Here is a 17,024-nt window from a genome sequence, read left to right on the forward strand (position 1 = left end):
TAGAACTGTAACCAGGCAAGTCATCTTAGTACATGTTAAACAGAGATCTGTGTGCCTCCTGGGTGAAATAGGATCCATATCTGGAGATCAAATGAATGGGAGAGCCCTGCAATTCTATAGGATGAAATAGGAAATATTTCAGGCTCCATGGGAAGCTAGTGCAAGAATAAGAGAGCTAAGCAGCTAAAGGCAAAATAGCCTGGTCACACTAGCTTGGAAAAAAGTGAAGGTTAAGTTGGGATGCCTTAGAGGCAAAGGGTAGAGAAGGTTCTTTGGGTAACTTTTTTACTCCCTCAGGCTGAGCAAAGCCCATAACCCTGGGCAAATTATTTATCTATTAGGTCTACTGGGCAGAAAGTGGGTAGGGTCCTTTTCTTTCAGGTAAGTACCTGGATAGTTTGGATCTTGAGATGATGGAGGCACAAACGGTAGAATCCTATTTCACTCTGTGCCCAAATGATAGTTTTCCAGCCACGTAAGTGTTATTTTTGGCACTTACAGCTTCAAACCAACTTCCTGTGCAGCATGAGCATATAAGCTTTAACCTGGCCCCTGAGCAAGCTGCACTCTGGCAAGGCAAGTACAGGGTTCAGTCACTGCATGACAAAAACCTGTGACTAGTTGGGATGAAAGAGGAGGGTATCTTTCTTCCATGCTTTAGCTCAGTGGTTAGGGTCCTTGCCCAGGATGTAAGCAACTCAGATTCTAGGCCCCTCTTTCATCTATTTAAGCCTAGTTACAGCAGAGTGATACAATTGCCAGGCCAAAGGGATTATCCATTCCCTTCACCCACCCTCCTTTTGAAGCTGACTCCTTGGGCAGCCAAGAGAGAGAGAGATGCGAGACCAGGAGGAAGACAGGAACTAGAAGATATGTGGCCCAGTGAGATGGCAGTTGTGCTAGAAAGAAGCATGGCCTGGGTTCTAGCTTGGCTTCTTGATTCCAGTGGGAAAGCAGCCCCCACCTCTCTCCATCCACTTTATCCAATGCCTTAAATTCAAAGTACAGTGGCTCAGCTTCAAAGGAGTGCTGGATTATATAATGCCTAACAACCTGTGGTCTAGTGATTAGAGCACACTCTTGGGAAGCTGGAGAGAGACAGCTTCAGGCCCACTGTAGGCAAGTAGGGTCTAGTACCTGGGTCACTTGCTGGGTTAGTGCTATAGTCACTCAATTCTTGGGGCTAAAAGATAGGAGGGGCCCTAGTCTCCTTCAGTTTTGCTATGCCACCATGGACTTACTTGACTGCAAAACTTCCACTTGGACATAAAGTGAAAAAAGATTCTGCCCACAATGTACTACTACCCTAAGCCTAAAGTACAAGGGGTCAGAGTTCACCTACATCCCTGTGTCTGGCATTTCCTATTGGCTACTGTTGAGCATGTATGTTACGGTAGAATTAACAGGAGTGTGTGTCCCGTCCCCCCCACCCCCCCTCCAGAGGCCATGCAACTTCTGCCCCACTCTGGCTCCCTGGGTACCCTTCCTTTTCTCTCTCCTGCCATACCTCGATGTAATTAGTTGATGTATAAAAGAGGAGGCTTCCCTCAAGTCCCAGATCACAAGTCCTTCCCACAAGTCCTGGTTTGTCTTATGGCCAGCAGGCCCCTCTTGGAGCCACACCCAAGCCTTGCAGATGTTAATGATTAATCGCGTTCGTGTTAGGTCTCCTTAGGCCTCCCTTCCCCCCCTCCGCCAGCCTTGGCCATCCCAACTTCTACCATTTTCCTCTAGCTGGGCCCTCTCAGCCTAAGCCCCCACTGCATCAAACCTGGTTCCTGGGCTCCAGTCCTTGTCTGTCCCCCTCTCAGGCTTTGGGGCCCAGGCCCTGGTTCCTGCCCCTTTTGGGCACTGGGCCTAGCCTTCTCAGCTTCAGACCACCTCAGTCATTTCTCCTGGCTCAGGCTTTAACCCCTCTGTTTTTTACCTGTCTGTGCCTTGAGCCTGTCCCCTGGCAGTGCTCAAAACTGCACATGCTCCTTGGGCATCAAAGGGATCTCTTCCTCACCCCTTCTAGCCACACCCTGTCAATTAGTCTAATCAAGATGACAAAAAGCAAGGCCACTGGCTGTAACTAAGACTATCCCCACACTGGGTCCAAGCATAAACACTAGTTCACTGACTGTACAACAAACTCTCCTTCCCCGCGTCCCCCCAATACTGAGTCATATTCCCTGCAAGCTCTAAGCATTCCCAGGGCAGATCAGGTACCATCCAGTTACTCTTCCATAGCCATCCTGCTAAGCAGCTTTTCTCCTTGTAGCCTGCAGAGCCGAATTGACTGCCTGGTCTCAGACACTGGCTTTATGTGCCTCCTAAGCCCGTCTCCTTCTGGTCAGGTGACTCTACAGCCACACTCAGGGGTTTCCAGTATGGACCTGAAGATCTTCCTGCTTTACCTTGCTGCTACTTAGCTCAGCAGTTTGAGGCTCTGCAATTCAGAGCAAGCTAGATGGTTGCCCCTGTGTATCTTGCTGCTGGCAGCTGTTACAAGTCTGTCTGCCTACTAGCTGCTAGCTCCCTAGTGGCTAACTGCTTTCTAGCTTTCAGCCCTTGCAGAGCCAGCTCAGGCTGCTGCTGCCTCCTCTTAAAGTAACAGGAGCTCTTTGCTCCCTCTTACATGGAGCATAAGGAGGCCACTGAGAGAATGGGAGAGCTATTCATTTTCCTCACCAGGCAAGGATCATTTCTTCAAGTGAAGGCATATGTGCCTATTAATGTGCAGCAATAAACTCCAAAGTTTATTGCTCTGGAGTTTATTGCTCCCTGGCATACGTCTGCACATGCACCCAGGACTGCAGCATGTTGAGCCAGAACAGAGCAGCTCTGGCTTGCAGGAGGTTCAGGGGGTCAGCCTGCCAGTTTGGGTTTGCTGCCTCTAGCTCAATGTACTGCGCAGGGGCTGGATGGGGCACAAGCTCCCCCCAGCTCTGCATGTGCCGCTGGAGTTTTTTACTCCACAGGAGGATAGTACTTGTATTTACAAGTACTGCCTTGCTGCAGAGTAAATTAGTTAACTTCAGCCTAATAAGGGTGCATGTGCAGACACCAAGATGTTTACTGCTCAGTTAATTAGTCTGCTGTGCAGTAAATGTCTCTTAAAAACCAAATAGGATATTGGCCATAAGGTTCAGGAGTTTTCTGAGTTTTGTATATCATAATGTCTTTTTTAATCAGAAATGCCTTTTTAACCATCACATAAAATGTGGGGAATGGATTTTGCTCAGATTTGGGTGAAGCTGAAGTTTGGACAATTTCAGCCAAAAAAGGAAAAGTTTCTAAAAATTTTCATCATGTAAGAAAAGTGAGGGAGTGGGGGAAAAAATAAAAACATATGTAAATTGTTCATTTGACTTTTACTGTAGCATCAACTACAAAAAATAATAAATGTGATTAGCTAATTAAAAACACATTTTTTTACATGTGGTTTTAGCTTGCCTTGTGTACAAACTGTGAATGAATTAAGATGCATGGCAAAACAAAGTTTCATAATTTGTAATGGATATTCTTCCACATTTGGTGAAGTAGGAAAACTAATCCCCCAAAACTATTTCGTTACAAAGTTTGGTTAGAAAGAACTATCAGTTTATAGCTTATCAGCTGTTTCTCTGTCTGAATTGCTCACAGCACGAGAGAGATGCACTTAAAGCATGATTTTCAGAAGTGGGGCCTATTATTTCATGTCAGCTACTAAATGTATATTTACAAATGTGGATGTATTTGTACACTGGGGAATATAGGCATCTCAGTCCCTAATATGGCTGGTATACGTGTAGAATTCCAGATGCTGCATGCACTTATTGCAACCCCAAACATGCATGGCTTTTGAATTTTGCAAGCCATACCCTTATATATTCCTTTCTCTTAAAATCACAGTTTTTAAGGAATCTTTTTAAATTACTCTTTCAGTGGGAAAAACTATGGAGCAACCCTAATGCTCTGATTCCATCAATCTTTATCATTTCACATGTGCTGGTGATGTTTTTGTATGTTCAGATGTTCAGCAAGGTCTGTCTAGTTGTCTTAGTTCTAGTATTTTTTTTAATTACATTATAAGCTCAGAGGAGTCCTATTATCTTCATAGTATCAAAGCAGATGTGTGTCAAATTAGGTGTGTTATATGGCAAGCCTCATGGGAAACCAGCATCCATTTCCTAGCTCTGTAAACCAATGTGTATGCTTAATTCAATTTAAAATCATGCTGCTCTAGCCTATACCTTCCTGCTTGGTGAACTTTTTCTTGTATATCTATAGAAAGAGACTGTGTTATGTAAATTGAATGAGGCTACCCATTATACTCCAACACCTCTGGTGTTTGAGGATTATCTGATCAGTGAAAGGATGCTTAAGAGTAGGTGTCGAAAAATAGAAGTAGAGATGCTCACATTCTCTTTCTCTCTGCTGACATGAGCTCGTTGCTTGGCTACCATCAGAAAGAGCCAGTGACTAGGGGATTTTACATGCTGTCTTTTTACAAAAAAAAAAGTGAAAAAGAAGCACCATTGTCAGATAGTACTATTCATGAAACTGCAGTACTGAGTGGGATCTAACTGTCTTGGGATCTAATATTGCTGGACCCATGCTATGTGATCAGTGGGTTTCATATCATGATTACCTTATACTATAAGGTAAGCATTTACTTTTCTATTGCTACTTGAGAAAGAAACAAAAGGAAAATATATTCAGTTTATAAAGATAGAGTTGACATTGTCAACTCCACAAACAGATAGGAGGTTTTTCCAAGTAGGCAGATATTGTCTAATAGTTGCCATTTAAATATTTTATATTGATAAAATTGAGGTTTATCAAGTTGCTAAATCTTTGCTGATTTCAGACCAATGACATTAAGTTAACCCAAGAATATGAATATATGTGTGCATGCGCACACGCGCGCGCACACACACACACACACACACACACACCCACCTCTTCTGGTCCACAGTAGCAGAGAATGTAGGACAGTTGCAGTGCAACAAACTGAACACAGTAAACAAATCTATACTGCCCTTCATCTTACAGGACCTGTACCGCCCACTTTCTTCGGATGATTTGGATTCAGTAGGAGACTCAGTGTAAAAGAAAAATGGAACATTGTGTATGGTTTGTGATTTGGTGAAGATTTAACATTTTTCTAAGAGATTAGCTTCTCTAATTTACAGTAACAGTGAATCGCACAAAAGAGTTTTGCATATTTAAATTGTAAAAACAAAGGGCCAAATTAATATATGTGCGTATATGCACGTACATATTATATTATGAGTTTAAAACTTTCTTTTTGATACAGGAATTTAGGGGAAGGCATTTGAATGTTTTGCTCAAAAATGAATACAGTTGATAAGAGAATAAAGACTGGATTAAGTGAATAGGCCATAGCCCTTTTTACCTTCTAAAGTAGTCATTGTATGCTCACAGTTTATAGCATGGGTATTATGGTATGGACAGGCAGTTTTTGTTTTTATTTTTATTTTTTTGCTTTGATAATGAGTAGCCGAACCTGATAGAAAAAAATTAACATATCAGATATACTTCTCCATTCTGCCTAATATGAGCATTCACAACTATTTTCTAACATTTTTTAATAATGTTCAATCTAAAAAAGAAAATAAGAAATTGTGTATGGTTTCTAACCGAAAAATACTTTTAAGAAGTATTCACAGTAGCTTTGCTGTACTGCAGTTTACTTAAAAAAGGAGACTTCACAGGCAGCATGAATATTACACTGTACGAAACAAGACCAGTTTCATTAATTGCTCTTGTATTACACAGAGAAGTACATATTAACAAAAACTTCTATTTAGATGGAAAATAGGTATTTTGGCAAGCACTTGAGACGCACACTGTCACCTTTTTGTATACACCTAATTCATCTAAGAAATGTGCGTTTCTCACTCCTCTTAAAAGTACGAAAACTTTCTTAGTCTAATACACAGAAAATGTGTTTTGTACCTTTTTCAAATAGGCCTTTTGAAAAAGTAAAAATCTTTAAATATGATGGGAATGTGAATCAAACTCTTAAAGTTTTAATTTCTCTGTTTCATTATTATCTGTCGATAATGATATATGTGGTCATTTTGTACAACATCAATATGCAAAACTCGTTTAGTGTTAAAGTAGGTCTTGAATTATAACCAGTTATTTAACATACACATACTAATTCTGTTTGTTTTCTGCTGCTTTATTGCAAAAATAGTAGTGAATTGCTTTGATTTGTATATTTTCAATATTTCTGGTTTCTGTTAAATTTCAATCTAATATTTATTTGTTGTATTTAAGCCATAGTTCAGAGATCATTCATATTTAGTTATTAATTTTACTTCTAGTATTTAAGATGTTAATGATTTAAGACAGGAAATCAGTGTGAAATGTACACTCAGTAAACATAATCTACATAAGTGATATTTTGAGCTTAGATATAAGATCTTAAAAGATCAAGAACATTTCCTTAAATAGGCAGGCTTTCTTTTAAGCTGCTATTTACTTACTTGTAAAAGTAGTTCTATTTTATACTTACACTGATTTGCCTCTAGTAAAATGGTGCAACTAAAGAATGTTGGTATGTAATATTATGGTTTACAATTTGGCTTGTTACCATTTTGTTTCCAGAGAATATTCAAAACCTAACAAAAATGAAAAGGGCAGCAGAATACAAGACTTACTGTATGGATACTCAGTACTTGGTTATGGTATCTTTCAGGGAGAAAGAGACGGATCTGTCAGGTTTATTGAAGCAATTAGATCATTCCATTTTGAAAACCGTGTTTCACAGTACCTGCTTCAGACTTCAGATTTAAAAGTGTTTCCTACAAGAATTAAGAGACCCCCTTCTGAGATGAAAGGCTGTCCTGTTTTACCTAAAAGAACCAACAGCTGTGAAGTTGCTTGTGCTTGTTCCTGTTATAGGTAGGTCTTTGTAAAATGCATTTCTTAATTCAGAGGAGACCATAATAGTTGATGGTGTGCTGGAATCAGTTGCCAAACAGCAAATAAAGCTATGAAAGAGTTAACAAAGTAGCCACTGGCTCTCTGGGATTGTTTTTGTCTGTAAAGAAAATAAATTCCCAGAATTTTAACTTTCCTGCCTTCCGTCTTACGGGCTAGGCATGGTTATAGAAGCCCATTACGTATTGTGCATTCCACACTGAGCATACAAATTACTGGTGAACATAAATTCCATGGGTTTGTTTAGTTATGGAGGGGAAGATGGATATTATACTAATAATCAGTGTCATAGCCAGTTTTCCATCTAGATTGTTTCAAGGGACACGCTAGTCCCTAACATTTAATCATTTCAACATATGACTTTTATTAAGGGGCTTTACAGGGACAATTAATTTCAGGCTTGAAAGTCCCTTAGAGTTTGAAAAGGCCCACCATATATAGACTTAGAGATCCCCTGTTACGTAGAGTGTAATTCCATTATATGTGAGGAGAAATGATTATATTTCTTTGGAGCAAGATCATAAGGTTTTAGTTTATTGATGGAACTGAAATGTTATTAAGTTGGTCCTGTAGCCTTGCTTGCTTCTAGCTCAGCTTTTACTTTGCCACTTAGCTTTGTCAACTTTATTAAATAGCAGAGTAGTTTAAGGATCTTTCTAGTGTTTGGACCTTTTACATCTCGCCTGATGCTGCATAATTTTTGCCTACGATAAGGAGAGTATAATGTGGTTGCAAGTCCTGTATAAATTGTGAATGCTTTGCTTCCCTAGAACTTTGTGGATTCTTACAAATATTTCCCTAATGCTTTCTGCAACTTTCTCTTTTTTTAAGCAACAAGCAGTTCAAGTGTGAAGCGCAGGGTATATACAAGCCAAATGGTTTTGAAATCCATGTAAAGTTTTGTCAGGTTTTTGGCTCCTTTAAATGAATATATGAAAAAAATGTATTTGTGGGGGAGGTTCACCTGGCTTAAAATGTTATAGCTATAAAAAGTTATATAAAGTCAATAGAGCTTGGACAGTTTACAGTGCCTGAGCATCTTCCCCTACAAATTTTATATGATGCTAAAAGTTCTCATTTACACTTCATGGATGGACCTGGGTCTGCTTCTTTTTATGCTAGTGGCAAAACCACCACTGAATTCACTAAGTGCAGTATTGGGCATTATGCATAAATATTTACTTATGCAACCTGGTCCATAATGGTAACATTAAGAATGGTAATATTTTGACATATTTGGCCTTGATCCCCGCATGAAGCATGTTGTTCTGCACTGTAATTAAATCATGTTATGTTGGAATATTTTTAAAGGAAATCTTGAAGCTGTAGTTAACGCCCACCACCATAATGTGAAAAAGTTGGATTGCAAAACTATAGTCATTCAAGAGCAGTAAATTGTATCTGGTTATTTTAGCCCTTTGTACCTTTTTAATATGGCGCATGTGGCTGTAAAATGTATACAGGTGTGGGGGTATTAATATAAATATGCATATGTCATTGTGTATATATGTGTGAGTGTATTTTAAGAAAGGATATATAGTGTTAAAAAGTCTTACAGAGCATATGGTCTGAGAATGGAGTGCTATAAAATATAAACTTGAAAAAATAGCAGTACTTGCTTCTGCAACTATATCTTTTACACTCCCCGATGAACTTTATATAGCATGGTATGTCACGGAAGATGTCCTCCAGCTCTAAATGTTAAAATTAATTGGCAGAACTATTGGAAACAATCTTTAAATGCACCCAAATTTGTTATTTTATCCAACAAGAAATTGAAGATTCAAGAAATAAACGAACTTGAAGAGGTTACATTTACTTCACTACTCTTTGAATACACATATTTGGTTGCCGTGCTTTTCCTTGGTGTCCACATTTTATACAAGCAAATACATGAAGTTTGTGCTTAATCTAAATTTAGATTTGTGTTTGCTTGTTCTTAACAAGATCCTGTTCCCAAATATACTTGATAAAAATACAGTCTCTCCCACAGTCTGGAATTGCTTTGCTTGCAGATATGGACATATGTGAGTAAAGCTACTGAAAATGTTTGGTATCTCACTACAATAGGAGCAGACCCTTGCTTTCTGACCAGAGAATGTTCTGAGATATGCCTTTTGTGGTAACATGGTTGGAAGGGCTTGCTCTACCAATTTTACTCTGGACTTGCATTTTCAGAGTTCCTGAGTGCCCGTAGCTTCCAAATGAAATCAATATGTATATAAAAATATATGTGTGTATACACATTTTATATCCAAGCTAGATATATATATATATATATATATATATATATACACACACACAGTGTGCACATACATATTTATATGGATTTTGGTGTCTGTATTTGTGCATGTTGGTTAAATTCCGATTTGTTTTAGTTATCTGGCAGCAGCAAAGTGTGAAAATTGATATACTGTGTTCAATGTGTACCCCTGTGATGTACAGAGATCATGGGGGTAATTAGTTGTGGTTTTCCCTGTATGTGATTATTTGGATTTCTGTCTTCAGTAAAAAAGGAGCGAATACTGTTTCAACTAAGGCCCTTATATTTTGCTAGTTGCATCATTGTAAATATTGACACATTCACCAAATATTTTTAGGACTTTATACGTTCTGCAATAAAGTTCTACATTTCTTCTAAAGGAAAGTGCTTGGCTATTTTGTTTTCCAAGTTAGCAGTTTCTTATGAATGTGTTTCAGGAAACCAGAAGACGCTGTTGATTTACTAGCAAAACCTGTAAAACTTACAAAGATAAATGATGAGGAACATGTTCGGGGTTTTTTTCCAAATAATCAGGAAAAGTAAATCACCCCCATTTGTGCCATTGTTACATCACACTGTTTTAATTGTGTTTCATATTTGACCATGTCATATTGGTTGCAGTTCACTTGTTCTGCTAGATTTAACATTATCCTAGATAATTGTAAGTTATCTAATAAATGTATAAAAATACACAATGTTCTGTGACTTTATTTTGGAAATGTGAATAATAGGCTTTAAAAAAGTGCTTGGAGTTGACATTAATGTACATTTTGGATCAGCATTTTTCTTTTAATCGTTATCATAGTGTAAACAAATGGGATTCATAGATTCTAATGGGTTCCTCTAAATACAAGAATGCATTCTATAACATATTTAATTTAATTCTGGGTTCTACTGCATAGATGTAATGGGTCCTCTAAGGAAGAAGTTTGTTTCTAATGGGTCTTTGGAGACAGTCAATTTACCTGCCTAGAATTACTTAAGGGTGAATTTGTGAGTGTGCAACAGGGAATAGATTTGAAGTATGAAGTGAGAAATTAGTGTACTGTATCCTAAGAAGTGTATCAGCTTCTGCTGTCAACTGAGCTGTAGTAGCACTCCTTTTAAGTCACGTAATTATTAGGAAAATGTGCCTGTAAAATCTAAGCATATTGAACTGTACCTACTGTATTTTAAAAATAAATACCTTGTTTCCCCAGAATATTTTTGCCCTGTTTTCTTTATATTCTGTAGTCCATTTCAGGAGGGAAATTTACCAACAGATGGCATTTCATCCCTTGCTGGTCACTACTGCTTCAGCTCATTGTACTGTACTCTACTGTAAAGGTCTGAGAGACTGATAATTTTAGCCAAAAAATTTGCATGCTTGGTTGACATCAAAAATACCCTATAAAGCTGTAGAGCTGTACAGAATAAGTGATTTAAAGGAGGACACAAAGCAACATGGGGCTGCAACACTTAAGGGTATATGGGGAGTTTTTGAATTCAGGACAAATAGATAAGCTTACAAAATAAGCTAGCTCAAGTGTTACATTTCTAAGCTAATAAAAGAACAGGAGACACAAAACAGACTTCTGTAGAATTTCTAGTTCATCCATTTAATTAAAAATATTGTTTGTGTACCATGGGGGGAACATAATTATGTATGCAGTAGCATATACAATTTGTTACATTAACACAATGATTAAATATACATATACGCATGTATGTACCAAATTCATACTCTAGGAGGTAAACCTATCACAGCTTTACTGTACCCATTCTATTGTACTATATCTATACTGTAGATATGGTAAAACTGTGCTGGGTTAACTTCCTATAGAATAAATCTGATTAATATTCTTTAAAAAATCTTTTCTCAGGAGATGCCAAAGGTAGTGTGAGAGTGGAGACTTGGATTACTGCTTGGCCCTGAGACCAATAGTTCATCCAGGTCAGGTTCAAGATTACTGCGTGAATGCCAAATAGGAAACTATTCAGGTCTTAAGTATTGTACTTAACCCACAGACCAGTAGAATAACCAGTGCTTACCTAACGTAATGAGGAGCTGAATGCAAAGACCTAGAGTACAGTATTTCAGTTTGACAGATTTAGTTCTTTTAATCAACTCAATATTCCTTCAAATTCTTTGCCTCCTCTGTGTTAGTCTCTCAAAAAAAAGAACAAATTGGTTTTCTAAATGACACACATCTAGGTTATTCCTTGTGTTGTCTGAACTGATCTCTTTGCTGTGCTGCAATATATCTTGAAAGGCATACAGAAAAATGAAGCTCTTTGAGCAGGATCTCATTTAACTCCTGTGCTTAAGGATACTGTACAGAATGTAGAATTAGGGAGCAGCCAGGCTTTCATACATTCATTCTTCCTTTCCTCTAGATGAAGGAAGTTTGTTAATAAATGGTAGACCTCAGGTGTCAGTTTGGGGTGGTGTCCAAATCTGAAAAGAAAAGAATTGCATCATTGCTCTTTCTTCGTGTTGGATTCCATTGGCTTCTGTTCTTTCAGCACAAAGTTTGTGGATTTGATATTTTTCTGTTAAATAATTTTTTATCACACCTAATGGTTTACTTGAGAATTATTTTCCCCTCTCAGCTGTCACAGGCTAAAAATATAACAAATGAAACAAAGAAAAATCCAGAACATTTTTCACTGACTAGAGGGGGCAATGGGAAATGGGCTTCATCATGATCTTCAGCTTCTTGAAGACCAAGATCTTACTCATGCTCTTAGGCTGAATAATAAATTAAACTGGATTCCACCTTTGAAATTGTTGGCAAGCTGGTATTGTTTATTTTACTTTGTTTCTAAATATATTGCCTTCTGTTCAGCCTTTGAAAAACTTTCCTACTCTTGAAATATTTCTGTTCTTTTACCCAATTCTCCATTTATTTGTTTAACATCAGTGGAATTATCTTTAAATCTTATGTCTACAGTGTTCTATTGCCTTTATTCTGCCATTAATTATGATTGTGGTTAGACTATAGAAATTATTCCCTAGTTAAGTGTACACATTCTTGCTAAAGTCATTTCTAACTGGACCAAGGGAGAATATTGTATAGGAAAGGATGTGGACATGATTGGAAAATTTGCCTTTTAGATTTCTGTGGATCTCTGTTGAATGTATCCATATTTATTGATGAACAAATCTATAACCCTTTCCCTTACCATATTTATGAAATCCTGGTTAATTCTTAAGAATAGCAAATGACATATTTATTTCTTAGAAGCTAATATTTAAAGAGATGATAATTCCATTATCATGTGCTCATTACTGTACCCACCTACATTTCGTTTACTAGTTTTACTCTTTGTTTCATTAATACCCTTTTAAAGAACAAAATTCTACATGAGATCCAAACTCAGCTTTACACCTGTGTGGGTTTCTGTTATTCACATTTCATCCAGATGCTTTCTTCATTCTAGAAAAATACAAAGGAATCTATTGTCAAGGGACTTAGTGGACTCTACATGCACTAATAAAGGGTTTGAGAGTTTTGGAAAATGTAATCCAATGTTCAGTTTTCAAGATTCAGGAATCTGACATGCATTAATCAGCTTCCTAGGCATACTTGTTAAGAGTTTCCTTTCATAAGTGCATGATACCAATAATTCACAAAAGTAATTCCCTCTGTTGGGCTGAAGTGTGATTTAAGATTAATTTGGGGAACAATGTCTTCAGGAAGATGAAAATCTTAAAATTTATAATATATATTTTTCACCACATCTTTTTAGTGAACCAAGGAGAAATGTCAGTTGAGGGTACACACTTAAATATTTACAAAACAGTTGCTAAAGAAATCTCTCAGTAAGACTTGGTTGAAACTCTATAGGGCTAATCTTCCCATTCACATCAGCGAGAAGTGTGGTATGTTGGCCATCTGTTATGTGAACCTGAATAGGATGTGAAATACCTACACCAAAGACCTGATCTTTTTATGCCATTGCTTTTATGTAGGTGTGTCATAAAAACAGCCAGGTGCCAGCAACCTGTACAACTGGTCCCTGCTAAATCTGTTCTGAGGTGATGACATTTCAAGTACCTCAACTTCTCTTAAAATTAAAACAGCTAATTACATTAAGGCCTGTGGGTTGAAATGATTTTGCTCTCACTGGTGTGGTTTTTATTTTTTTCCTCCTCTCTAATAGCCCTAATGGGGTTTACAGCTGTGTGAACTGCAGTGTGCGGAACAAGCTGCATCAGGATTGGCAATCCAACTGAAAGAAACACTAAAACCCTCAAGAGACATGAGGCCCAGGGGCTCAGAGAACTCCCAACTCGGTGGGAAGAAAAAGCTAATTAATTGTCTAAATGAACTGAGTGTCTTTCTAACTTACATAATGATAGATAGATAGATAGATAGATAGATAAGCCTTTATATAGTTCCAAACAACTGAATAATAATGGGAAAACTATTGCGCGCCACTCTTACTTAGTAACCTTAGGCAGATTAACAAGTGAGACTGGCAATGTATGAGGAGTGTCACTAACCGGCAAACAATTCCTGCTTTTAATTTTTTTAATCTAGTCCTCTAAGAAATCCCTCCTATTTTTAACTGTTGCATAAAGGTCATGTTTCCTTCATGTTTTTGGAGTTCAGTAGTTTTAAAAGTTTTAATAAGTATTTTCATTAACACTCTTAGTAACAAATCCCTCCCTGCCATTGAGAAGTCCTTGCCTTTATGCACACAGATCTAACTAAAGTGAGTGGGTGTTTTGCACACGGGCATATTGTAATATATATAGTTGTAATGCACCATTAGGGTGCCTTGTCTTCACTACTGTACATGGTACACTGAGAGGAGAGATTGAGGCTTTTAAAAACAGATCTAGAATCAAATTGTTTTCTCTAAAATTCACAGACACAAAACATTCATATCTGGTGATTAGAGTTATGCTTCTAATGCCATATTCAAACTTTACACCATTTAACTAAGTACTTAAGCATATACTTAACCTCAAAAATATGGGTAGCTCATTGGGACTATTTGTGTACTCAGGCACGTACTTAAATTTTAAAGTGACCTGATTTTCAGAAGGACCAAGTACCCACAAATCTCATCAAAGTCAGTGGTAGCTCAGCACCCTTGAAAACTCAGGTGTTTAGATGTGAATCTGAGCCTAAGTGTTAGCAATCAGGTTGAAAAAATCTCAACTGAAATATCACTCTCATTCCCACTCTAGGACTGAAAGCTATGGTGTTAACAATCTGTGGAGAGATAATTAAAATGCTAAAGGAAGACATTGTGGTGGGTAATCAGTAATGTATGAAGTACCATCTGGTGAAAAAATAATCTTGCCATTTAAAATTAAAAAGCTGTATGCAGTAATGGTTTGGTAATCTGAAAATCCAGCACTTCCAGTGATCTTGTTGTATTACAGCTCTTTACATTTTTTAAAGATCCATTTTGCATACCTGAACATAGTCTGCTTAAAAATGAGTGAGATGAAGAAAGCAATGCTAATTTTCATGGTTAGTCATAGGAAAGTTAAGAGAAGCACCAGAATTAATAGTGAAAGCAATTTACTACATGTTCTTCTAGCAGAGGTCAAAGAAAATGTTTTCCCTAATAATCATTATGCCCTGCCCTGAGAATTTATGGAGTTTGCCTCTTACTTTGATTGTCATTTGCAAATATTTCTGAAGTAAGTTTTCACATAATATCTAGCAGAGTTTAAATATAGATAACACTTGTGTAAACATGTCCTAATCCTCCAGCAAGGGCAGTAATGCCTCAGCAAACTGTGTCAGTCTGTTGGTGCCCATTTCTGTCAATAAGAGGCAGGGGCTTGGCTTCCCCTTGCTCTCCCCCTCCCCTCCCTGCTAAGCAGGGGTCCCCTCTGCCTTACACAGACACACAGCATTAGCTAGCAGACCACATGCTGGCTATGTTCTGTCCTGTGGCACACAGGACAAAGGCAGAATCAACAGGTAGCTGGTAATATCCCTCTGTTGCTTTCTTAATGGGATGATAAACACTGAGTTAGGGGTGATAAACACTGTGTTATCAATTCCCTGCTGGACTCAGCAGAAGAGGAGGGCCAGGGGGGGCCATCCCTAATCAGAGAATCTTGCTGGGGCCTGGCCATGCTCCCTCTCCCCTCCCCCCTGCTCAGCACTGTGGAAGGGAAGTGAGGGCTGCTGTAATGCCCTCTGGCTTCTAGCCTGAGCCACTTCAGGCATGTGCCTGCATTTCTGGGATGTCTGTGTAGTTACAAACTGATTCAGCCAAGCCAGGTTAGACTAACCTGCAAAGATTGAATCAATTCAGGCTCAGGCTTTTTGAATGTTTGTCCCTAGCCATGGTAACGAAAAATTAAATGCAGACATAAAATGTCTTAGCAGGCATTGAATGTGCAAATTACCAGGCTTATTTAAAGATAGGCTAAATTCAGCTTTTGTGTAAATTCACTGACCTCAGTCTAATATGGGAGAAGTTAAAAGCTTGCCTGCAAGTTCAAATAAACTCCAGCATCCTGGATATTTTCTGACTCTGGTAATTGCATCCTGCCTAGCTCCATACTCCACTGAAATTTCAACTGGCTACAACACTGTTAGTTGCTTCCTGCCCTAAAGAGCTGCTCTGTTCCACCTTGAAGTGATTTTTATTTCAGTGTTGCACAAAATGATTCCATGACTGTATATTCAGCTAAGTTTGTATAATCTATTAATTGCTAACAGAGTACCCCATACCTAGCAATTACAAAGAAAGATATAGTCCAGTCTCTGTCCCTATGGGATTGTTATATAGGTTTTGCTTAGTACAATCTAGATCTTTGAGATCCAAAACTCGGAGGGAAACTACAAACAATGCAGCACTTAGGAACTCACAGTTTGAAAAACATAAGATCAATTCTGAAAATCTAAGGAAATACTTTATTTATGGCTGCAAGTTTAAATTGCTGCTATTTCCTTTGTAACCTTTTCAGCTCACAACAAGAAGTAAACTGCAGGGTGGGAGAATCCTGAAGAAATCCTAAAAGCTCTAGACTTGTAGATGGTATTTCTGTGGCTGGGACTTCATTTAATCATTAGTGGGAGATGCAGCATGAGATAAGATGTCTTGCTTTTCTAGAAAACAACCATATATATGGTAATGTCGATATTTCATTTTCTCCCTGTACAAATGAAATATGACTGCCTGCTTTAAAACCTACTGGGGAGATTTTTGCTGAATGGATATTTCCAAGAGAGAAAGAGATCTGGTTGTAACAAAACACATTTTTGAGTCATAATTAACATTTCACTTTTGGTGGAAGCTGGACTAATGATAATGAGAACCAACTATTAGCAACTTCCTGCTAGTAGAGAACATACCAGGTTGGTGACTTTTCATATATCAATCCCAAAATGTGCACCAAACATAGAACCATTTTACACCTGTTTTTTCAATGTAAAGTGTATAGGATCTCAGCTGCAAATGAAATAACAAAAACTGCAGTTTAAAAGGGATCCAAAAGCATTTCATGAGCAGAAAAATCTTTTGTCAGATACCCTGTAGGCCTTTACAAGGGAGTCAATGGATGTTTCACATGGAAGGCACTCCCCTCCCCTGTGGGATTTCTGCCAAGTAAAATCATGCTGCAATACTGGTGAGCCTTAACAATCATCTATCTTCATTTATCTTTCTGCATTTCCAGAGCTCCCAACACAGTGGTTCCTCTACCTCATTAGCAAGCACCAAAGTTTGCAGCTCCATGGATGAAAATGATGGACCTGGAGAAGGTAAAAGAGATCCTAGAAGGATGACACTTCCAAACACCAGAATAATGATAGCACAGTGTTTGTATAGGAAATGAGTTGCTATTTCTCCAAAAAATGAT

General features: G+C 38.1%; 1 protein-coding gene across 3 annotated transcripts in view; it reads left to right on the plus strand.

Annotated features, from left to right (window-relative positions):
- The window catches only part of LOC102379795 (serine/threonine-protein kinase DCLK1), a 410,739-nt gene that overhangs the window by 335,341 nt on the left and 58,374 nt on the right, over positions 1–17,024 (plus strand). For 2 of the 3 annotated variants that reach the window (XM_014525416.2, XM_025191247.1), the window contains exon 7: positions 16,842–16,926. In XM_014525416.2, coding sequence (XP_014380902.1) covers positions 16,842–16,926 — 85 coding nt within the window. Of the gene's footprint in view, positions 1–5,019; positions 5,489–16,841; positions 16,927–17,024 lie in introns of those variants that run through there. The other variant, XM_025191248.1, reaches the window with a different exon arrangement.

Source organism: Alligator sinensis, unplaced genomic scaffold (assembly GCF_000455745.1).
Source record: "Alligator sinensis unplaced genomic scaffold, ASM45574v1 scaffold1034_1, whole genome shotgun sequence".
NCBI classification, from domain to species: Eukaryota; Metazoa; Chordata; order Crocodylia; family Alligatoridae; genus Alligator; species Alligator sinensis.